General features: G+C 36.1%; 1 protein-coding gene across 1 annotated transcript in view; it reads left to right on the forward strand.

The window, feature by feature from the left end:
* LOC119651209 (zinc finger protein 1) overlaps positions 1-26,413 on the forward strand; it is an 80,908-nt gene that overhangs the window by 26,628 nt on the left and 27,867 nt on the right. Inside the window, exon 2 of the mRNA XM_038054658.1 lies at positions 9,369-9,859. Within this exon, the coding sequence (XP_037910586.1) occupies positions 9,369-9,859 (491 nt within the window). The remainder of the gene's footprint in view (positions 1-9,368; positions 9,860-26,413) is intronic.

Genomic DNA, 26,413 nt, shown 5'->3' on the forward strand with positions numbered 1-26,413 from the left:
AATTTTGTAGGCAGAAATAGACACTTGAGCGGCGCTACGCGGGGCGACATTGAGTTGCCTGGCAGAGAATATTTTGCAACAACGCATGTCATTTCCATTCAATGAATTCAGTTGACTGCTAAAATTTTTCGGTTTTGGTTTGTGTCCACCTGTTAAAATGTCAAAAATGTAGTTGTTTGCAATTAGTTACTGCACTAGTGAAATATGGGCCGCGTCGCAGTAGATGTGCTGAACGAAGTGTCGCATTCCGTAGCGTAGATACGGTCGTACCTTTAGGGCATGCAGTGTCGTGGCGGTTGTGCTGAATGTAGTTTCGCGCCGCATAGCGTAGATGCGGGGTTGTATCTTTATACATACATGTATCTATAATGCATGCATCCAGCAAGAAACTCTATATCGGCCTGGTTTTGTCTGCTATTTTAAAATTGACAACTATATTGAAGAATGATTGCCTAGAAAATACCCTCCTTAGGGATAACACATAAATTCAATGTATTATTCAAGTGATCCTATTAGCATCGCCTTCGAATTCCGTTCATTGGAACCCCCATTTAAATATGATGTTTGATGGATAAATGCGACACCAAAGAAAATACTCATAGACCATTAACCTAGACATCCACAAACTGAAAATCGAACGCCGCTAAACAATTATGTTCGACGCAAAACTTTTCTAAGAATACCAAAATTTTTTTACCTACATATAAATATCATTTCTAACAGAAAATTTTGAAAAAAAAAATCAAAGGTGGTCGATAGATATTCCTTTGGTATTTTGTAATAGGCTGTGACAATTTTCACTTTTTTGTCATTTGAAAAAATAATTTCTTTAAATGCGTACATAATTGTGTGATCTTTTTGTATTGACGACGGACAGAGTAAACATTTATGAAAAGATTTATGACATATTCCTAGCCATGCAGAAGGTGAAAAAATTGCAGGAATAATTGTGAAGCCAATTCTCTATAGATGAACTAGAAAATTGGTGATGGTTTTTGACATGTTAGGCAGGCGCTATAGGTAAGAAAGTTTATTATTAGCGCGGAAAATGAAAAGATACTTGAAATTTTCTTAGAATTTGTTAGCATGATGAGTACTTTAGCGCAGTCTTACTAATTAGCTTAATTTGGAAAGGTGAATAACTATTACCAGGAATTTTGTTTTTTTCCTTTGCACGAAAAATGTCTATTAATAATTTTTTTATAGTAAGCTCGCTTGTCCTTAAGTGGAGCGGGTAAATATCCATACAAATTAAACACAAGCTGCCACTCTCAACTAAGGCTATTTTCTATTGAGAGTATTGTTCCGTACTTGGAAGCTTTTAGGATGCCAATCTTTACCCAATTATTCATTCAAGACAAGTACAGTTTATAAATAAAAATACCCCTACGTTCGCTTCATTGGAAAAGCGTATACCTTCCATTTCTGAATTTGCAGACATATCACCTATCTATCGTTCGAAAAAAGACTAAAGAAAAGAATTGCTTTACTATGTAAGTCTGCATTCCGGCTCGTCTGATGTTCATAAATCAAAGACACGAACCACATCTGGCGACCACATTCCCTCTCGAAATGAAACAACGCAAACAAAAGTAATCCGTGTGAATACCTCAATTTGTGAAGAGTGACGGGAAACTCGGTAAATGGGAAAATGGCATCTTCCAACTTGTGTATTTCCTCTTCAAAAATCTTTTATGGTATATATTGTCTGTATTTATACACATATTGTCCGAGGTATATTTTCGTAACCATTCAAAATATATGGAGTAGAAAGGACTTGTAAACCATTAAATTGACACATTTTCTGGGCGACATAGGTAGCCGAATTCATATGTAAAATGCAAATAAATAGCAAGTTTCATCATGCATATATACACAACGAAAATCATTTTTCTTCTCCCGAAAATACATCTTTTCATGGTTTTCCTATTCTTTGTAATAATTTCCATAAACGCCACGACGAGTGGAGGAGCGAGAGGATGCTTTTGTAGTACAAAACGAAGAGTGCGTAATGTTAAAGCACTTTCACTTGATTTTCACACATTTTCAAATAAACAAAGAAAATTCCGATGAAAAGATTTTCTTCCTAAAACTACACCTCTTTCGGGGTAATTGATTTTCAAGACATCTTGCTCTTTCTGTTTCATTCGTATCTTCAATCTAAATTAGACGAACTCATACATTGGCCACGTTTACTAGGCCATTAAACAACAAAAACGTTTATTTTTTGTTCGGGCATAAACAAAAGATTTTTGTTTCTACCTTTGTGGTTATAAAATAAACAATAAACGCAGAGTACAAAGACCGGCCTAACAGGAATTATGATTCATAAATTTGATCTGTGCAAGTTGGAAGAGAGGAGGCGGGCAATTCCGTTCGGAGGCCAACAAATTAAATTTGTTCATTGGATTTCTGAATTGTAACGTGTCTCTTTGGGTAGAAGAAGAACAAACGATGCATTTAATGCATCATGCTTTATGCATCAGGTATGCATGGGACATACACGCACGTAAGTAGATTACAACCTCGAACAATATGGCGACGAGCCATGTCGTGCATCAGTCACCTATCCATCGACTCGGTGGTGGACCAATATCCCAACATTCAAAACTTGGCTGAAAGCAACAAGTCAGTGAGAGCCTAGTGCAAGGAGTAGTAGTAGTCAGTCAAGTGTTGTAAAAAGGGTCATAAACAATTTCACAATTTATTGCACTTCATAAAGTTCCATGACGTGTTATATTCATCACAGAACGATGTGAAGCTGTAACGCCACGCCACTATCGTGGCATGAGCCAACATTTGCACGTATGCAAAGGCGAATGTCAGCTTTGCTATTTTGGAAAATTCATCTGAAAACATAAACAAATCAAGCGAAATGCACCCAGCCAATGTGTCAACTGAAAATTTGGAACAAACCAGGGGTAAATTATTGTTATTAATATTTGCGCGAGGTGTAACTTTCTGATTAGTTTGTTTGGTGCAATTGGAGCGTTAAAGTAAGAAATTATTTATTTAATTTAGATAATAAACATTCATTTATTGCTCTGAAGTTGGGGAAAATGTATTTTGAATCTATTGCACTTTGCTGGCCATTATTTTAAATTTTATGGCCTTAATGCACATTCCTTGATATTATAGGTTGGAATTTTATCGTATGCTGCATTATAATAAATTCAGTTAAAAATAACACATTTTGAAATAATAGGTACACTAGATAAGTTTAGTAGGATGTTATAATTTCATAACATTAATATATTGCACGTATGTTCATATGGTACGCTCTTCATAACGGTTATGCGTGACTTGACAGTGCCATTCGGGTCATGGTCTCCTTTGGGATATGATAAATTTCCAAGGGACTAGATCAGTAGGATCCGCTGCCTTTGTTCTTTCTCAATTTCTGAATTATCCCCTTTATTTTATAAAGCTGTCTTCTGGAAACAGCCACTCACCAAGTTCATTTGGTAACTTGGTGACAGATTGATGCCGCATGGATTTCAGTACAAGTAATCATTTCCCCTTGTTTGTTCTTGCAAGCGGTCGACAACGTTTGAAAGCCTGTCTTAAATTCGTTAATCCGTTAGTAATATTTCCACCGTTTATCACCATCCCCCATGTATAACGCTGTTTCTTAAATCTTTGTTTTCGATAAATACGTTTTTCTTCGTGCCTTGAACTTTCATAGACATTCGATATCATTTGTTTCTATGGTTCTTCTTTGTTGAGGATGCTGGGAGTCCTGAGTCCACACCCACTTAGTGGCGGACCGGAATACTTGGGAAGCAACTTACTTCCTCTTTTGTAGTCCACGGACTCCTCTTTTTTGAGTTAAACACCCAAATTTTCAAAAAAGAACGAAGCTGGTTTTCTAAATGATTCCATATTAAATTTGACTTGTTACTTGGTATTAGTTCGTTGTATATTTCGATTTTCACATTCTTATTTTAGGTCCAACTAAAGGGTAGCGGCGCAAGTCCACCCTTGACCTTCGAGCATTGAGCAGGCTTGGCGCCCGCGATTTTTTGAATTGCACCTCGACTACATACTAATACAGAAAAATCATATAGAGAACACGCTTGCTCTGGTTCTGTAGGACTGAGATAGGCAAGTTAAGGGGGCTTTCTAAACAACAGGCTCTTTGGATGCACACATCCATATTAAAGCCCGTACTGAGGTATACATGCATCGTCTAGTGGCCGAGGGGCAATTGCAGAAGCAAGTCCAAAGACTTGGTTGCCTAAATATTACTAGAGCGATGAGACCCACGTCGTCCACGGCACTCGAAGCTTACCTAAATCTTGAGCAAACATCAGGTGAATTTGATGCCTGTTGATCATATGATTTCCAAATTTGCTGAAAAGACGTACTATGTCGTAGTCGCCAAAATAGAAGAATGGCCGACAAACGGATGCTAATCTTTTGAGATTATAGAGATAATAATCTTCTCCCGGACAGTAATGAAAAGGGGATTGGATTCAGGAATTTTTCCACTCGTATTCACATTCAATTTTATTGACAGTCGAAAGATGTCTGCGATGAAAATGGCTGCAACATTGCAATTTGCTTCCACAGTCAAGCAGCGTTATCAACACTAAATAGCAACCAGTTGGTGTGGAACTGTCAGCAGTTGCCTCTGAAAGTTTGTCGACTGAAGGTACCATTCCTGTCGTGGGTTCCAGAGCACTTGAGCATCGTTGACAATAAAGAGCATGCTAAGCATTCGGCTCCACAATGGTGAGATGAACGCCAATATTTGGTAGTCAAGTCTACTCTAAAGATGAAGTTGCAAGGGGTTCATGCAGCCGAATGGAAAAATTTGAATTTTTGTCGACAAGCAATACCTTTGTGAGAGAACTCGAGGCATTTTTATTGTCCTTCAAAAAAGAGGACAAGGAAACCCTAATAAAAACGATGTTCCTTTGAGTGGTAGTTTTATCTATATGTAGTCAATTTGAGAAGGAAGGGAGACTATCCTTGCATTTCATATGCAGCGGCCCAGTCTCCTCTGATCTTAGACGAGGTTACCTCGGGAAGGTTTTTTTCAACGAAGGTATAAGTAATCAAGGGACTAGTAAAGAAGTGTTCGAAAGGTAGCAAGAAGGATCGAGATGAGCAACCATTAAAAGGAACTGTGAAGGACCGGTTAAAAAGGAAGGAGGCGAGCCATGTGGTAATTGATAGGAGAAAATTGTGAAGGCTGTAAGCTTGGAAAAGAGTATGCTGTGGTTGACGGAATCCAATGCTTTAGAGAAATCTGCGTAAATGACATGTACCTGCTGCCAAGAATTGAGAGATTTGATATCGAAATTGGTAAAATCGAGAAGTTTGGGGGCAGTTGTTCGGCGTTTTACGAACCCATGCTTGCTCTGTTATTGAGGATTTTGGAACAAGAGGATGGCAATGCGATATGGCGAGCATTCACAATTAGTTAGCTAGTATTACCGGTAAAAATAGTAATAATAAGGTAATATTACTAATCTTTTTGCAAGTTCTAGAACCAAACCAATTTTTTCCCTAAAAACTCGAATTTTCTATTTTTCAATCTCGACGAAACACTTTTTTGAGAACAGACAGTTCATAACTAAATTTGAAACATTTGAGGCACTTTAAAAGATCATAAGAATCGATTTACGAACATCTTATATTAGAAAAGATGAATCGAAGGCCAGAATTCCAGCTCGATGGGGCTAAATTGCGTCTTACTATGGCTAAGAGAATAACTGAATTTGACCAGTAATACCATAATATTACCAAGTTCAACACTTCTTGCATTAGGCAATTTGAATTATATTTTTCCGTAAAATATAGTTTCAGCCTTTCGTGGTGAATTGTGAATAGGTCTAATCATGTGGATATTAAAAATCCCTACAACTCCTCTCTTACAGAAGAGAAAATTTCATTCATTCCTTATGACACAAAACAACGAAACTTTACTCAAATCAAATGGTTATTCTTTTATGATAATCGACGGCGAAACAATCAAATTTTGGATCTATTCCTCGAAAAATATTAGACCGCTATATCCAAGACATCAATCACAGCTGAGTCGACTGTTATTTGACAGCTAGCTACGAACTTCCGTGACAGCCTGGTGCTCTAATTACTAAGCCACCCAGACGATACCATTTGACAAAGAATATGCGCAGATAGCACGAAAGGGGACACATAATTGCCTCCTATATAAAAAAAAGTGTAACTCGCGTCTCCCTCTTGGCCGGCAAACTTCAAGGCAACGATGGAGCCACTTAGTTTCAGTTCTCCAATGAATATAACAGTGTGGTTCTACAGATCCTCATTGTCGGGCAAACTAGAATAGATTGGTGGCATGAAGTATCCTCAAAAATAGGATTTGTAATGAACCTGGAACGTTCAGATGGTCATCACAAAGTTGACTTTTATCCACACGAAAGGAGCTAAACGTTACACAGTAAAGTGCCGAAAAGTCATCGCGCAGATTCATTCTCCTGCTCCTTGAAAAAATAACTAAGTCGTCTACTGTGCGACCAAATTATTGAATAGACAAAATTTCTATCTCATCACTTGATCCCTTTTTTGCTTGCGATGAATGAACTACAAATTTGGCATTTCACTCAAATTTCCACAATTTCTATCGTCTAGAAATTATAAATCAAATGTTCTAATCTCTGGATGTATCAATATATTGATCAGAAAAAGGCAAATGAATTCAGACGTATCTTGCTCTTAAAGGAATCAAGATAAGTTCTGCCACAGTTTCGGTAGATGTACTGAACCTGGAAAAGCATTTCTAGCTCAATGAAACGAATGGATCTCGAAAATAAACGCATTTATGAAATTCGTGATTCAAGAAACATCTATAAAATGGGTATTTAATCATTGTAGGATTAAATCTGACTGGGTTATAAATAATAAAGAAAGAAAAATACTCTACCAAGGGACCCAAATAACCTCTGCCGTCATCTTTTAGTTAATTTATGGAGAGGAATCAAGGCTTTTTAATTTTATCTATAATTTTGCGGTTTGGCTTTATAATTCTCTAACAAAAACAAAATTCTGACATTTCTCAAAAAAAACCTATTAAGTTTATCATCAACAAGTTACTACTTTTAGAAATAAATCATTCTATACTAAAAATCTGGCATTGAACCAATGCTTTGAAATTCCCCACATTTACCTGCTAGAATTGCCTTCGAACAAGCACTTCCAATCGTTAAATTATCAACACTTCTGTCAATTTCAGTCAATTGAAGCGCATTGAACGTGAAAGCCCAGAAAATAGATAATATATCATATTTCGTGAGTGTTGGCTGATTTCAAATGGCTATCAATCAGCTGCTGATTTTAAAATAACCTCGCTGTATTTCTCTTCTGGCTGTGGCCTGGTCCTCAATCACCTACCGCACATTTTAACACCTCGCAAAGTTGCAACTGATTACAAAATACCGCCCCCTAATTTAATATTCTTAACAATGTGGACGGGATACTGACTAGCGGCTATTTGTTCGCTATTCTACAGACCACGTACTTCAGACATCACACAATAAGATAGAAGTCGGCCTCCTAAAGTGAAAAATAGGCCCAGGTACTGTTGTGTTTCTTTGAATCTAGAAACTATCAGTTAGTGGATTCTAAATGGTGTGATAAAGCGCATTATTTGTCATTGTCAAAATAGAATAGTAGATGCATACGATATTAGCTTTCCTATATAGTTTAGGCGCATTTGGCGTGCGGGCATGCATTTAAAACGATGACATCAACCCATCTTGAAGCCCTGATGTCGGGAGAATTCTCGATTCAGATCGCCTCTAGCTGCTGCTTCTGTTGTTGGTGTGAAATGTTTCTTTATTAATATGATCGTCAATTTTAATTGGAATTAATTAACCTTTTACTTAACGGCATAGTTCGTGTATAAATGTGTATATGGTAGCGGTAAAAAGATGAGCACAAACTCATAAACTGCCAGAAAAGATATAACAAGTGGTTTCAACTACATAGATGAAGCATGTATTCATGTGATGAGCGGGGAACGGCCACACATGATAGATTGTTCGACAGATAGTAGATATATAAGCCATGAGGTTGCAAAGAGGCGCTATTTGCTAGCATGTTGTCAACGAACTTTCCATGGGTGGACAAGAAGTAAGAGAACACATTGCACGCAGACTTGATATTTTATTCAACCTTTTTTGTTGGAAGAATGTGATCTGTATTTTCCGTAGGTTCCACATAATCATGAATTATCCTACGTTAAATGATGGTGCAGTTAGTTCATAAGGATCAGCGTGGAACACTCGATCTCATCATACAATATACCACGGTTAGGGAAGAATTTGTGTAGATCTCAAATCGAGAGTAATCAGCTTCAATAAGGTATCCCACACTCTGCTGCCGTAATTGTTGCAGCCCGCATTTTCCACAAAGTAAAATACACACTATGCATTAGACTCATATGGATATATTCAAAAGGAGGAATAAGAATACCATAAACTTTTTCTTCCACTCAGCGCTGAATACTCTGTTATGCATTCGATTGTGCCCCGGCAGCCCGTATATGGTTAATTGACATAAATTAAGGTGCTCACACATACATGAAGAATACAATTGAAAAAAGAGGCTCAGATGGTTTTTTGAACCATGTCAGGTTTGATTACTACTCTTCTAAGTTGTTTTTGTTAGTGCCGCCGTTGTTTGCCGGCCGATGATGTTACCAACAAATCGCAAATGGTAGGTACCCCCTGGGTTAAAGTCAGTATAGGAATATAAAAGAGACGACACACTTGATTTTCATTCTTGTTATCTAAACGTTGATCATGTGGATGATGATGATCATGGCGGTGCTGATGATGATGCGCCGATGATGTACGTGATGAGATCATCACTGGAACTGCTCCTTCCATACACACGAATATATGTATATAGTCCCAGGCTCCACAGAGGTACCGCGGTACAGATATTGTACAACATAGAATTTCTACTTCAGTTTTTTATTTAATGTTGAGCGCGTTAACCAATCTCAAATGGGCTTGGTAACGATCTATAATTTTATGATCTTTTCTTTGGAGCCTGGTATTTTGTTGTTATGGCCACGCGGTGTTGAGAGTTTCAAGTCGTTTTTTTCCCTCTCTTGCAACTTTAATTAATTGTTCCACATCGTTGGTTTAGTTTAGTTAATTTAACGGTTATTGCGTGATGTTTTTCAATTTAAAAGTGGTTGGATGTTAATGTGATATACGGGTATATTTCTTTTCATTCTCCCTCTATCTTAGAGACTCTGTGAAATTCTGCCTATCGATTTTATTCTTCAAAGATTTCTAGACTTTTAGATTAATACATTTGCAGCTGGCTAGAATGGATTTAAAATGATTCACACTTCATGATTTTCTTTACAGTTCCATCTTTGGCATCGAGTCTTCATCACACTGACAAACAACATTTCGATAGTTCCGCGAATTATCATCAAAATTCCACCCCATCACCTCCCATTTCCACAACATCACCAATCGGTGGAACTGTCACACCATCTGATTTATCAACCTCAAATCATCATCAACAACATTTAGGGAATGGCCATCAGCATCATCACTTCAGCCTGCAACAGCATCAACACGACCAGCATAGGCAACATCAACATGCAATGGCGATGGCAATTGCAAATATGACAGGAGCCAAATCACCACCAAATTTAAATGGATACGATGAGGGAGGACGATCAACATCGAGTCCAGGATCATCGACAACATTGGGTGATTTATGTTCACCGCATAATGGTCCCTTAACTGGACCCGGAGGACCTTATGCCTGCGCTCAATGCTCAGCGGCATTCCCAAATCGGGATATGTTGGAGAAACATGAAATGATGCATTCCCCAAACACCACCGTTGTAAGTGATATTTTTTTCTAATTGTAGAATTAAGCCTGAGTCAGTTTTTCAACCGATAAATTCCTTAAGAATCTACACGGAACAAATCCATTTACTACTCAATGAAGAACCATCTACACATTTCGATGTTCAATTCCAATCACTTGTAGCCATCAATCAGCTTCAACAAATTTCCTTTCTGAAATATAATATTACTATCAATCGTCCCATATAGTTTCTTTCATAAGCTCTAAACAAAGAAATAATTGTTTATGCCATGATCGTCATATATTTTTACACGAGCATTTGTATATGTGTTTAACTCATATTAATTCCATTCATCTTTTGGCTTGGCATCTCTAAGTGCATCATCTCAGCGTACGTACATGATGTATTCAACAAAAATAAACGCACTTGAAAAATCTCTTTTTCAAGTTGTTGTAATGATCTACCATCTTCACACGACTTTTTCCATTATTTTCCCCGATACCCTTGTGCATCGATGCATCGCCTTTGTGAACGCCGCGCGGACATTGCAATGAACGATTCTTAATTCGACTTTTGGCTCGTCTCGCCCATATGTAGGAAATGTTAATTACCCCACATATAAGATCACAGTGATGCTAAGATTTTACACACACAAAAAAGATCAGATATTGAAGTACTCGCGCTATACAATGTCGTTTGTAATTCGAAAAAGTTTCTCACTTCATGCACCGTTTACGAATACAAATTACAAATAAGGAAATAAATCAACTTTTTCAATTAGCCGGAAAACCAGAAAATTCATATAGTGATGAAATGAATCAGTAGATTTGAAATCTCGTTTACAGTCATTGGTTTACTTGAGCAGTACTTAAAAATGTTATGAGCTTGGGACGAAACAATAAAGAAATGACTAAGAAGTATTCCCAAATTTTTCGAGCACGTATGTACGTTGGTTTGTCACAGATATGTATATTGAGCTCATTGATTGGCTACCACGGGGAACAATGGTCATAAAAAGCCGAAGCCTATGGTCTCAACTTGACGTTTGCTTAATAAATGGTATATTTTGTCATTCGTTGCTCACATCTCTTAGTTAAGCATTTGGTTACTTTGTTTCGGTGTCGAAAATTCAAATGTTCTTCGTTTTATGATTCCAAATATGCTGCCAAAATCGTGGTCAACGTTCGAAAACGGATTTTATAGTTATTTATTTGTTACGCTTTTTATTAGCTTATGCAACTGATTAAAAACAGAATGAGTTACTGTGAAGAGATAGACAAATTAGACTTTTGTAATGTACACCTGTCTAAGCTCCTTTGAAAATATGCTTGGTTTTACGCCAGCCCCATAATTTCATTTCCCATGTTCGAATCCCAATTGCATCACGGATGTTTGTACAAGTCCTGCTATTGTAAGTACTATCCTTGCACATCAGTAAATTTAATAACAATGAAATTGAAAAATGACAACCAGAAAGAAGATACTGCGCGGATATTTCTTCCCCGTACAGGATAAGCAACAGGCATATACATATATGTACACAGTTTCCTTCTAATAAAAGTAATGAATTCGGAACTACCTAACAAAGTTCATAAGATACTATTCAATCGATGTCAATACAGATAATCTAAGGTTTTCGGTTGAGAAAAAGGGTTTCAAGGTCGATGTTTAGCCTGCTCAACTTCCTTCGAATTCCTCTATTTTCCTCCACTGTAGTCCTTTCTGACAATTGTCATATGCTCGAATAAACGTCAAATAAATAATATATTACAAACATCTAGCCTAGCAATATCGTCTATTTTCTATATTCAGAATGAATTGAACTCGTGTCCTGCTAGAGGACTATGATGAAATTATAAACTTAAAAGGTTATTTCCATTTATCTTGTGTTGTGTAGCCACACTAATTTAGGGAAATCATTTTTTCAGATTAATGGCTTTTATTGGGAACGAATAGATTATTTTTTAGACTCCAATTATATCCTGTAACTAATTAATTTTTTTTAAAGGATTCACTAAATATAAAGAGTTTCTTCCGCTATTTCTTACAGTTTGTAGCAGGTTCCCTTAACTTTTTTTTTCTAGTCTGAAATGGTTGAGGTAGAATCACCACAGAAGTTCAAATTTTTCAGTTTCAGTTGTCAAGATTTCGCATGAAAAAGCTCGGTTCATTGCCAGAAAAATTTTTAAATTATATATTTTTTCATGCAATTTACAAACCCAGCCTGTAAGAAAACTGGCTTATTCCTTGAAAATCATCTATTTTTCTATTAGTCCACCTCTACACCATGCAATTTGTTTCTTAATGATTTTTTTTTTGCGTTTCCAATTCAATATCTTCCAATTATTTCTAAAATGAAATGTTTAACTCATTAAAAAAAAAAAATCAATTAGTGATCGTGCTAACACTGCAATAGATTTGCCGGTGTTTTGATCTCATGTGTAAACCCCCCCCCCCAATTGTATTACATATTTGCAATTAAGTTACATATTTTTCCGAAAGCTTTGCTTTATAATTAGGGTAATTGGATGCGTTTACGTATACGGTGTTGAAGTCCCCCAATGATATACCGCCGGACTACCAACTAAACACCTCGCCTTTATCACAAAATTACCTTGGAACTATTTGGCACAATACTTCCAGCTAGTTCGCTTGTTCTCCCACTTTAGGGGGGTCTTAAGTCAGGGAATTCGTTTCACCAACGGGAAAGGAGAGGAAGAAGGAAATTGTTATTTCAAAAGAAGCTCCTGCCATCCAGTCCTTTCACCGGTCAATGCTCCTCAGCATCTCGCTAACAATGTTGTCCGGAAGGAAGTTCCCTATGTTTGCATAAAGTTCTTGAAGAATCACGTTCAAACTTCCGCAAGAAAAAAATGTGTGGTCGGCCCCATCCACCACCCCGTTGCAGAATGCATAGTCAGGTGATCATGTTTCACTATATTAATAATCGTTGGCGCAACAATCCATATTGGATCAAGGCCTTGAAGTGTGTTAGAGCACTTCATTCAAGACCGTAACGGTACACCACAGTACACTGTGGGAGGCAATGTGGTCAGCATTGCTCTCGCCCGAGATTATTACCCTGATTTGACTCAGGTACTCATTCACAGCTGAGTCGACTGGTGTCCGACATCCAATCACGATAACAAATTCTTCTGCCCCCACTATATTATGCAGGTAAAACTGAAGCTTAGAAGCTAGGCAATAGTCTGCGCATGAGCAACAACCCCATTTGAGCCTTTTCTTTTGGGCTTATAGATGGTTTTAAATTCCTCAGCAAAGAGGTGAACGAGGATTACTCCCGCCATCACAGCCGTTTCTGAGACAGTGCGGTGGGCAGACGACACCCGCAAAATTATCCATTTCTGACCTTGCACAAGGCGTTTACAATATACCTACGTTTCAAAAACACAAATGTAAAACTACGCTCGTCTGCTTAACTCATGTATTTCTGAGATAATTAATGTAGAACATGTATTTGTACTACAGAAGTGTCTACACTGAGACAGCAATGACAATTGCTTGATGTCTGTCAAAAAGCCGGCACAGATATGGGATAAATCCTTATATGCATATGCACGTCGCCACTCAATTGGTTTGCCTTTTTGGAGGTGATGTTGGTTTTACGTTAATTCGTGCAAAAAACGACACAATTTTGTGATTTTTTCACGACACAGTTAAAATCTATTTATTAAAACCAATTGTACATTAAGTTATGGCTTTCGAAGAATATTATGTAAAATTTTCATGAAGAAATATTTAAAAAAACATAAGGCAATGACAGCTATTATTCTGAAGCGACTCCGAAAATAGTTGCATTGTGGTGTCCCTCAAAACTCGGTGCTGGTTCATCTGAAAACCAAAAATTAAACTTCTTTCATGATGATGATCACTTTCCCCAAGTAACGCTGAGAGGAAAAACTTGATTTTTGCGACTAATTTATTATTGCAAAATAAAAAATATTAATAAATTTGTTACATCGTCAAGTATGTACAGAATTAATGTTCAAAATTTAAAAAGGATCGGTGCATTAATTTTAAGGTTATGAGGGGCACCGACTTGAAAAAGTGAGTTGCGGTAAAAACGCTTTAAAGTTTTGAACATTGAAAAATTTGGAATGAAACGTTCATAAGCGAGTTTTATCGGCTCAGCACACACTGAATCGTCGATGCTAACTCCATAAAGGATCTTGCTATCATCCATGATGTCTTCAATGCCTTTTTGCTCCTCTCTACGACGAATCCTGCCTTCTTTGACCTGTTTTTTTAGCTCCTGGCTGCGCTCATGGACGCTTAGTCCACTGCTGATTCTCATGCTTAGGTTAAGGTTAGTAAAGCAAAAAACCTTCATTGAAAACATAAGCTGCAATCTGAACGATGACAAAGGTACCACTCAAGCACTTTGGTGGGATTTGGTTGGTTTCTTTGCTCAGATCTTCATAGATAAGCTTAATGGCATCCAAAACATCCGTGGGAGGAGCACTATACGTGTGGATCCAATGCATTAGCAGCCGTATCTTTCTTAGTTTTGTTCCGATGCATCTCAATTTTTATCATAACATTCTTGAAAGGTTCCCCATTCAGAAAATTAACCAAAAAATGCAAAAAAAGTTTAAAAACGTTCCTCAACCCCGAGCATTTTTTACTATTTGAAAAGAAAATAATTTTCAACATAATCTCATGGTCTGAAAGTGCATTTTTCTCAAATTGCGAGTTTTTTAATCCCTTCCGTGTTAAAACTTCTCGGAGGCACTTGAAGCCAATAAAAACAAACACATCCAATGTTGCTTTGTCATCAATCGTTACTTTAAGCGGTTCAATAAAAGTAATATAATAAAAGTCACAAGTTTATAAGTGGAGACTATAGGAAACATGCTCTTAGGTTCATCAGATTTGACATTGACATTTTTTCATTCAAATGATAATTTGATAGTATCCAAAAGCTGTATTCATCTTGACTTTCTCGTGTAATCTTTCATTTTTCACGGACGATCAAGCCTCTGATTCTCAGCCTTTCTACCCCCTTCTTTGTGTTATGCGAAGACACGAGTGCTTGACGGAATGGTCCCCCGAGCTGTACCTGTAATTGGCGCGAAATTTTGGGTGTATTCATTGTGTGGTTATGGTGTGTGGTTATTTATGAAGTAATCCATTCCATGTAGATTTCTCTGCAATATTTACGAAGATCTGGCTATATTAGATCTACCCTCATATTCACACCCTATCCCTTCATTTATGTAAAAATTGTAATAAAATGGTTATATTTATTGGCGAATATCCAATTAGTATTCTCTCAATTTCCCAAAAATAGGAAGTGGATGAAAGTTAATTGTCGTTTTAAATTTGAAGCAGCTTCCTCCTAGAATTTCTGGGCTAAACAGCCTCCAATAATCTACCTTGCGATATTTTCAGTCCAGGCAAAATTATGTAATTCAAATAATTACCTGAAATGTGTTCACCATTACACCACTCATGTTAGAGCTGATCATGAAATTCTACATAACCACACCACTTTCATAAAAACGGGGATTAAGCAAGGCCCATATATTTCCTCGAATTGAACGAAAGGGGAGAGAACAATATTGCCTAGGTGCCGTTGATGAGAGTCATACCTACGTCTGTCATTCCTCAAGTATGATTCTCCCAATGATATTTTCCACAGAAACATCAAGCCAACTCTTGAGATAGCATTATTAAAAGCTTGCAGCCTGATACCATTGCAGTGATCATACGAACATAAAAGATCTCAACAAGAGCACTCAGTATCCATCATGGAGAAACGTGGATCATATATGATATGTAGGTACTGTTTAACTATGCCAATTTCTTTCTTTCACCTACACCACCTAGTAATTGGAGCGCTGGCACTAAAAGCATTGTAAAAGGCACCAACAATATCCACGTTCAGAGGCAAGCAACAGAGAAGAATAAAAATGGAAAACCAACAGAAATTCAAACCACACCTCAGTAGATTGGTTAAAATGATTTAATGGCGGATGTTTTATCACGGGAAATCGTCGTACTTTGGAGAGGTCTGCTCTTGTTCTGCTGTTGATGTCGGGTTTTGCTGTCTTGTGTGTAGGCTGTATTTTTAGACCTAATTGTATTTATTCCATACGTCGTGTAACGATGTGGATAGAAAGGAATATATATTTATGCAGGAAGGTATGTAGGAAATGTGGCTGAGATTTTTCACCTCAGATTCTTTGTCTGGATTGAGTTTTCGGAATTTTAAGTTGTATATCGGCCGAAGGAATGAGTGATTCGTTCCGTTTTGCGAACCACAACCTAAAGAAAACTTTGTATATGGAAACAAAAGCTAACCCAATTGAAATGGAATAAAGATTTGAAACACCAATATTGTCGAATTTATATAGCTAAAAGAACTAAACATGGAACCTTCCGTATAATTAAAATGATAAATTATTTCAATATTCAATGATAAAAAAAATCATGGATATGACAGTTTTTTACATGGTATCTTTTTTTTATTGTAACTTGAATTTAATAATTCTTCTGAAACTTAGAAAAGCGCCAAATCCCAATATGCATTTGCTCCATTCATTGTCGTAAAACAAATGGATTCCGTATTTTTATACCTTCTTTTTAAAAAATATTCAATAAATGATGTATTTCTTTTGCAACTTTATGAATTTTGAAAAAGCCCAAAACAGATCGCAACGTCCACAAATATTTCAACCCTTAAAAAAGCCATAAATTTCTCAACACCACTGTATAATAACCTGATTCTATAAACATTATTAACGAGCCAAAATGAAAAGTAGAGAAAACCATAACAAAAATATAAATGCGAATAAGTTTGCAACACCAAAAATAAGTAAAAAATTATTAATAAAAAAAAATCTTAAATATTTCCCTAATGGATTTTGGCTGTAAATTACGATTATTGTTTATAAGTGTAGGATCAAAGATTTTTTCGTTACTTTATCACCTTTCATAGTGGGTTGATTCGCTTTTATCATTCACCATACCATTTTTCCGGACGTTTTGACATCTCTAATGTGTTGTTTATATGAGTCGAACATGTTGTTTTAATGATAATAAGATTTATTTTTATTAGATTATTTATGGAGGAATTTTTTATCTTAGGTCAGCCATTATATTATGATAGAAATTAATTGGTGAAAGAATTAAAATCGGGTGCAGCAGTTTGTTTTAAATTATTTTGATTTATCTGATCTTCGATGTGTTAATGTCGCAACATTGGTGATAAAACCAAATCTATCAGATTTTTCTCTACCTCTAAGATACCTTAAATATTTTTTTTATAGTTGTGATTTCTTCGAAAGAATCCATAAAATATTCGTGGAATCTATTATTTTCTTTGTAATCGCATGAATGTCGTTTTCATTTAACAAGTCGCAATTCACACTATATCTAGCGATAAACAAATGAAACCCTGCCCTAGTACCGATTATAGTGCATTTTATATCAACAAACTATTTCAAATACGTATTGTTTTGATGTTAAGTATTTGCTATTAAAGCATTTACATGTCCTAAATTGAAAATTCAAATCATTGATAATATTCTAAAGTATGAATGATTTACGGTATTTTATTGATTTCTCCCTGGACTGATTTCGCAATCTATGCCAGTTAACCATATCAGTAGGTATCTGTCTATATATATTTTAATCAACAAGTCATCGTCACTTCAGACACTCAATTCAATGATAAGAAAATATTTTAAAATTTAATTGATACAGCATACTTTATAACGAAGGCTTTTATATGTTCCTGCTTTAGAGTTTTTCTAAACAATTTACGCTAACCGCTAAGCAACAAAAATTTACTCTATCAAAGGTAACAGGAAAACGAATATATACTTTGGAATTTAGAAAAAAAATATTCGCGTCAAACTTTTTTCATTATTAATTCATTGGCAATAAAAAGAGCTACACTTAAATTTTTCTAGTTTAAATCGAACGTTCTTTGACTCTGAAGCGTTAACGATCACATTTCTTACCAAAATCTATGTATAACACTGATTTAATTTGTTGAGATAGTCTGATTAAAACTGAGCGGAAAAGACCTGTAATGACGACCTGTATACAATATGAAAAAGGTTATCATGTTGAGTAAAACCTTCATAGGATGCGGACAGGCAAATCACATAAATTTCGTCTTTTTTGTGTAAATTAACAGGTTTTTTCGAACGGATTTGTTGATAAAGTATTTTGAAACCTTCAGTGTAATAAATTTCTAATTGCTGCACAAGCGTATAATTTTGAAAGCATGATGAGTTGGGATTTGACCATCACGGTAGGAAAACATGATGATGGTGTTGATGATGAAATAATTATGTGTCTTTGAGTGATCCTGTTGATTGTTTAGAAAAAAAAACCTATTAAAATAACCAATCTGTATGACATACTGCGTCTTATATTATGATCTCCTTTTACTGGAGGTAGACAAAAGTGATGGTTGGATGATTATATTTACAAGCAGTTAAACCATAGTAGGCCCATTGTACTAAGAGACCGTATGTTCAAACTGTTTTCTATTTCCATCGCTTTCGGGATCTTTCAAAACTAAGGACATCCCTTCAAAGGGGAGAGTGTTCAGATTCTATACTAAAAGGAAGGTGTATATTTCCATCCTATGTCTGAAGAAGCTGGGCAGTTGCATATGAAATGCTATGTTGACCACTGACAGCCGGGCACCACAGGATTCTTACGACAGAATCTCCCTTCGCACCATTTAATTGCCTGTCGTTATCGGTGAAAACTTTTATTAAAAGGGTTTTGCCAAAATAGGTGAGTCTACCAAATATGGGAGATTAAATATTAGATTAGATATGTATTTAATCCAAGAAAAACATTAGCGCATGACTTCATAAAGGACCTTATGCTGAAGAAATCTGTTGGAAAAAACTAAGAGCTAATAACGTGCATTATTAACACCATTATTGAAAGTAGAGTTTTCCATATTATTTGGAAAATGGCAGTAGAAATTATAATACGAAAGCTTAGCACTATCTTTCAAAAAGATTTTTTTATAGCAATCGGAAAATGGCGTTGGAAGCTGAGAAAGGACTCTATACAAATTAAATGATAAAGTCCGAAAACCTCATTTCCAATAGAGCTGAATAACTTCTAACATCTAGAAATATTATCCAAAAAAAAATTTGGCTCCATATAACATATCACCAATTTGATTTTAGAGAGCAGCACTTCGCCATAAAACAGACCAGCCAACATATATTGGGTTAGTTTTTTCGGAAATTTCGGATCTATGACTGCTGGAATCGCTTAGTCATCTAGCAATACATGTTACTAATATATTTTCAAAAAAATATCAATATTAACAACAGAAATTACTTATTGGTAGCGTTTCTACACTTTGTTCAACCCCTCAATGAAGTTAGACACGAACACCTCATTAGATTCGAATACCATCGCCCCAATGCTATTACAACGCCATACAGTCATAATTGTCTCACCGCAAATTCATTCGTTCAAACCCCCAAGACCATGTCGAGCCGGCTCAGATCTTGAGAGCTAGCCTGTAGCTTTCACGAAGAAAAGCAGCTCTCTCACTCTGCAGCTAGAGATCTCTCTGAGGTCCTCAAAGAATACTTCACCTTGTGTTCGTAGCCTGACTCTAACTAGAGCTGGGCAATAGCAAACGAAGTGCCTGAGAGTTTCTCCCCCCTTTTCTGGACAGCTTCAGCAATGCAAAATATAGGATCATGGTCTCCTATAACTCAGTGCCCCGGGCAGACCGCCGTAACTTTGAAACCATTTGCACGCGTCTGGTACAAGAGTTCTCGCGATCGGGTTTTGTTATAAGAGCCTTCGCCATCTGAGGTGCACGGGTACTAAGCGATGGTAAACGACCAAAAGGCAGGCCTAAACAACGGTGGCTTGGTACGCTGGATGGGGATTTAAAAGCCTCGAGATTGCACCCAGATCAGGCATTCGATAGAGCCAAATGGCGATACCGATTACGACGAGCCGACCCCGCTTGTGAACGGGACAAAGGCTGAAGAAAAAGAAGTATTCTGTTAAAAAACCCAACTCCTCATCAAATTTAGGTATCAAAAGTATTACCAATAGGATGGATTCCATTAGCGCAGCCGAATCCTTTCCGAAAACTTTGAATTTCGAGAGAATTTTTATGCAACTTACTATGATATATCAAAAATCTTAAAACCTGGTCGGAAGTGTTTCACTTTCAAATAATCGATTATATCTTACACAATTTATATCTTCCCAAAAGGTGCCACTCTTCATATAAAATACATATTTCACAATTTCTTCTCAAACTTTCAAATTTTCAATTTTGTCTCTTATCATTTCCCTAATGACACGTTTCCAGACAGTCATAGGGTGGAGTCAGACGAAAATGACCCATAAGAGAGAGAAAAAAAAATGAAAAACAGAAAACAACCTCAAGATATCCTATCATCTTTCCACCCAAACCATTTCTACTTCTTCAATATAAAACTGATTGTAGGCGTATCAGAAAACAGTTAGTATATGACCGCCTAAACGACTGGCGGTATGGTCGACTGATAAAACTGGCTTTGCACTGATAACAGCCAACACAACACCAACTATTCCCGAAACGGCCATTGCTAAGCATAAAAAAACTTGAAAAGTAGACATAAAGGAGGAAAAGAGAGGTGAGCAAACTTTGTATCTAAACATGTGTACGGATGGATGCATAGCAGTATCAGTTAGCCTAGAAATGCTTCCTTCTTTCGCTACAATGCTTAGAAAGGCCTATAAACCATTGTGAAAATCTTTTAGATTTTTTTTCCTTCTACCATTTTTTCTCTTCATCGTGGTGCTTTGTTTTGATGCGTGCTCCCTTGGACAATATCGTATCATATCATACACCTCAACTTTGTTCGAGATAGCATATCTTTTGTATAATATCTTGCGCATACCGGCTCCTTTGCCAAGACTTACCGTATCAGAAAAACTTGGACATGTATGAAGGTAGAATATTACTTTCCTGCAGTCTGTGCGTATCATCCACTTAAATTAGAATTGGCTACACACTGGAAGTATTGCTATAATATCTCATATTATTTCTAACGTGTATACATATATTGTATATCGAAAATCCCCAAGTGATTTTTTCATTATTTCACACTTATCTTTTTTTTCTGATACCAAAAAATGTACGGAGAAAATATATAGGTTTCACCGTGCAGTAGCAGTATGACCCCACATGAATATGATCCTTTTTGTTGTGAGGGTTGGTTGGTTTAGAAAAACAGCTCGATATTCTTATGGACTTGGATATCTGTCTAATCATAGCAGAAAAATTCAAGGACTGATGGTATTTTGGGTAAAATTGCGGCAGTTAAAATTGGAGACTAAAAATAGTTGAAAAGCGATTATTTGAAGTTTAATTTGAATGAGGTCCTCATGTTAATACATACAATTATAATAATTTTTAAAACTATCGGAAGTGGGGCTGCAACACCGATACCTCCATTGGATTTGAATTATCTAGGCAGCCCTACATTAAAATACCTGCTACTTTAAGAACTAATATATTAGATTGACTGATATGAGGACGACCCTTACACAACAGGGTGATAATCAAAACATATAGAATACCAAAAACAACAACGAGTACGTCACATATCAAACATATAAAAAACTGCGTCCACAATGTATCCCATGCAAAGAATTTTTCTTTTCTGTTTTCATACAGTTTTTTCCTTAGTCCTTGTCTAGAAGGAGAAGTAGATGAAACTCTGAAGAAAGCCTATTTCTTGAAGAAGTGCGCACATGTCCCAAGACATGCTTTAAGATTATTTCTCTATGATAACGTTCACGTATTTTATGGTTTTTGGAGAGGTAAAATGTTATGGTGGTTTGCCTCTGTGGGAGTTTTTCTTAGTCCAAAAGCAGTAAACTTTATCAATATTTTCTTATAACACCGCAACAGACCGACATAGTTGTTTGGATAAATTTCTATAAGGTGGGAAAGTCAATGTAGAACGCATCGATGATAAGAGCTGAACGTTAAGTGTGTATTTTGTTACTTTCTAGAAGATGATTGTTTATGTTTTTATCTTTTTCGGAGTAAGACCGCGACTACTATGTCAATTTTTCAATATTGTAATTAAAGTTTTATTAAACTTTACCTTCAAACATTTTTGAAGTCCCTGACAGAAGAGCATGATATTTGGGCGCATAGTAGGTCAAGCATATATCAAAGTGCATTTATTACAATCCTTTTTACCACCCATATCTGCCCTTTTTTTATAGTAATATTTATATGTAAATGGTTTATGATAATTATTCATCGGACAGCCAATTAATAATATAATTTTTAAGCTTTAGCAAAATCCGCCACACATTTAGGTAGTATGCGCTCCTCTTTTTACTTCAATAAATACAACATAAATTCTGGAATTTCACAATCAACAACTTTTTAACGAACTACCAGCAGGAAAACAATTTAACTTCTATATGTGCATCTCCCCCTGTACACGCAATCCAAAAGCATTTTGTAGGAGAAAGAACAATGGGAATGAATACACTAGATTCACGCGACATACCATTTACTTGGCGATGCATTTTCGAGGTAGTGAAAGCGCACTTTCCATTATCTGTAGTTAGCCCAAGCTATATATTAAAGCTAAAAAAGAAACAACAAAAGCACCAACACCCAACAAAAACAACAACACCAACAGCAATAACAAACGCGGTAATAATAAAAATTGTTTCACTCTACTGCATCACGCATTCTCTTATAATTATATGACTTTGACTTTAGCTTCCAGTTGAATGGATGATGGTCATAAATTATTGGTTTTCTCTGGCGTTGTTGCATTGCTCCATTCTACTCCAGCTTGGTTCCCCCATATTGCAATGCCCTATGAAAAATCAAGCTTCATTCTTGTTGTCCATTTATTCACTGGTTCATCGTTCCATCATGTGCTTTATTATTTGGAAGCATATTTTGTTCGTTAAACAGTTAAAAATGATTCGTTCGAAAAACCGAAAACTGTATTGTTTGGTTGTTGTTTTTTTTATTGTTTCATTATCATTTTTTCCTGGAGGTAGGTGTATGATGATAATATTGAAACTCCTGCTGAAAAATATTACCAGTAAATATAGTTGCCATTCAGGGATTATATCCAAATTGTGGTCTTTATTTTCATGGGAAATAGGAGCGTGAAAAATTGTTTAAATAAAAATGTACAATTCATCAAAGCGACATTAATTTTGTTAGCCTATCTTTCTGTCGTTGGTTCTCGCGGGTTACGTGGGCTATTCCTTCCGCAAATAGTGGGCTGTCCGGCATTATACTTTTTTTACGTGCGTATTCCTTCCTCCCCGGAGGATCGTTTGTTTTTGCAGTTTTTAACGACAAAACATTTGTCAGATTTTATTTCCACATAAATAACTGCTTCTGAATTGGACGATGCCTACACGCATTTTCCCTAGTATAAATTTTAGACAGAGAAATAAAAAAAAACTATACTTATCTGCAATTCACCACTCACTCACCCTCTAGTTGTTTTTTCTCTCTTCACATGGAAACATATTTTCCCTAGAACGCTCGAAACGAGCGTAGTACGACATTTTCATTGATTAGAAAATTGTTGTTCGAAAATTTTTCGCATGGCCACTGTGTCCACGAAACGGAGGTTTCGTCACAGAAGAAATTAATATTAAACAGACGCTGCCTAGCCTAAAGCATTGTGTGTACAGGCAGAGAATACACAGGATTAGGATTGTCTCATATATTTTTCAAATTTTATCGAACTCGTAAAACTTTTGGACACATTCCCGTATAACACATTATTTTCGTGTCTAGATTAAGTTGACGATAAAAAAATTTGTGACCGTTGAAATTTACGTAGTACCCGGTATCATCACATCCCCTAGACATATGATTTGACCAATTCAAAGCTGTAATCTTCACAACGAGTGACATGAATACATATTGCATTTTCAAATGTAATAAAATCGAGAAATTATTGGACGAAAGATAGGTCGAAGATTAGTTGTTTTCATGGTTTCTATTTGACAAATTTTTATTGTGAAATTACGTTGTTTGGAATTCTGGGTTTTCATTTGTATTTTATTTTATTAATGTGTAAATGAGAACTGATTAGATTAACACTTGGAAAATAATCTGTCTAAATTGCCAATAAAAGATTCAGATATCCTTAAGAAGCACATAGCAATGAAGATATTACTGAAAATAAATAAATAAGATCTAACAATAAATTTAAATATCTACTATATTTGTCTTACTGATTTTTGTCAATTAAATAATCGCCTTTTTTGAAAAGCCCTTAATTAAAGATATTATTTTCTACCTTATCAAAACTTTGTACACCAAACACATTCTTGACTTCCCATAGTTCAATGGCTTAACAACGACGAGTGAAAGAAGGGTTAACCCTGAACAAACATCAATAAAACTCTAGCCAGAAATATAAGAAATATAACTATTATAAGCCTTAATTACTTTTATTTGAGTTGATCCTAAGTTAATTGCACCAGTTGCGGCTGCTAACCACACTCTCATATGTTCACGGTTTCGCCCAGGATAAAGACAACTCTTCAGACGCCGCCTTACATCTGTCTTAGGAGCATGGCCAAAAGCAGTTGCAGATTATCATATATCTGCTCCATTTTTACTGGCAGCAACGCAATCAGATTCCGGTGTAAGCGGAAGTGAGCATAGACGATTATTTTTGTTTGACAATTAACATTTTCTGAAGTCTCTCTAAACTTAATGGCAAACTGCACTAGTCAGGGATCAACAGTTTAGTGCTTGAACCACTCATTTATAGGTGAACCATGATCTATCCTATGAAGAATCCTATTCTATCCTATCCTATGAAGAAGGTGTACGGACCACCTTAGGTAGCATTTTTGCCAAAAAACAATTGCCCAAAAACCTAATTTTATCCTTCTAAATATTTCATTTCGAAGTTTGAAAGATTATAAAAAATACATATTCCGAAACAATGAGTATAATAATTTTGTAGATCGAAGAGGCTTCTTCTGAATACTGTGCACACGTTACCAATAATGCACAAATCACTATAAAAAAAATCTAAAGAAAGATTTATTTCCATCTGAATAATAGTGAATTCGTTAGGAATTCATTTCAACAGTCGCAACTTAGGCTTTTCCACTGCGATATTTAGAGTGTGTCTAAGCCTCCCAGGTACCAAAACTTCATCCTATAAAGCAAACTTGAAATCGACAGTTCCTTTCACACGTTCATTTTTTATTAAAATAGTACATTCAAAAATTTTAACTCCAATAAATATATGAAATGATTTCAGGAATTTTTTAAAAATATTTTTTCCATTGTCTTCAAGAAGGACTAAATCGAATTTTAAATCCACTGACATTCAATATTTTTTTTTTTTTTTTTGAAGGTAGTTTAGTTTTTAGCTTTCTTAACAGTAGCCTCTTTGTAACTCTTCAAGGTGTCAACTTTTCCAGACAGAAAGCAAAATTTTATAACCACGTGCTATTCACGAAAATCTATGCAAAAACATTCATCACAAAAAACCACTACCGCGGAAAAACACGCAAGTTTTTATATCTAGGGGCTTTGCCTTTTTGATCCAGGAAATGCTTTTCCTGTAAGGTCCTACTAGCAGAATATGGTACCAGAAGAACTTTGGGCTCCATAAAATGAAGTCATCTTGGTTTGAGCATCCCTCCTATCCTTCCTACAGGAGACTTTCGAATTTCCAATAATTCCGGAGTTTGATTTTGTCATTTTTATGAGATAGTTCTAATTATTTTTTCAGTTTCATTCAGTTCTATCGTAGCCAATTTCTTTAGCCTAAAATCATTAATTAGAGTGAAATTGTGGAGGAGTACATTGAAAGTGACGGTTCATGTCTACGTCGTGTATTCGGGGTATTCTGCCCAGAGACAGTAACGAACAAAAAATTTCGAAAGCCTACGGGCCAGATAAGCATAAGTGTCAGTGGGTAGATCACATATTAAGAAAGGAGCGGCAACTTCATTACGGGTTATGCCACCAATGGGAAACACTATCCTAAGATAACCGGCAGCGAGTCACCCTAGAATAATGTAGCGTAGAACGCGATTGACTCTAACTAACACCAAATATGGTCTTCATTGGCAATAGAACTTCTGTTAATATAGTTCCACTAGTCCAGTTTGTCTTAGATGAGCAAATAAGGCTAAGATTTTCCACCTTATTTCCTTTGGTTTTATTTTGGTGAAATAACACTGCAGTTCTAATTTTTGTTTCGCATAAGACGTCTTAGCTTCAAGCTCCTTAGTGGTTTCTACTGCATTGTATTACAGTAATCATCACATGAGGTATCGTGCCCAACATATTTTTCAGAAGCTTCGGAAACTAAACTAAAAATTAGTTTAAACCGAGTGCACACAATCAGAATTTTAAACTTCAATCAATATCTGAGGTGCACAGGTACCGTAGCAGTTTCAATCCATTCTTTGCCTTTGTTTCTTCATCTTTTGTTTATTTGAATTTTGAAAGGATTATTTCAAACGCCATTTTCAAATATCCAAGCTTAATTGGGAGGCCTTAGGTTATGTGGATGTCCTTGTGGGTTGCTGGTT

This window comes from Hermetia illucens, chromosome 3 (genome assembly GCF_905115235.1).
Source record: "Hermetia illucens chromosome 3, iHerIll2.2.curated.20191125, whole genome shotgun sequence".
Classification (NCBI taxonomy): domain Eukaryota; kingdom Metazoa; phylum Arthropoda; class Insecta; order Diptera; family Stratiomyidae; genus Hermetia; species Hermetia illucens.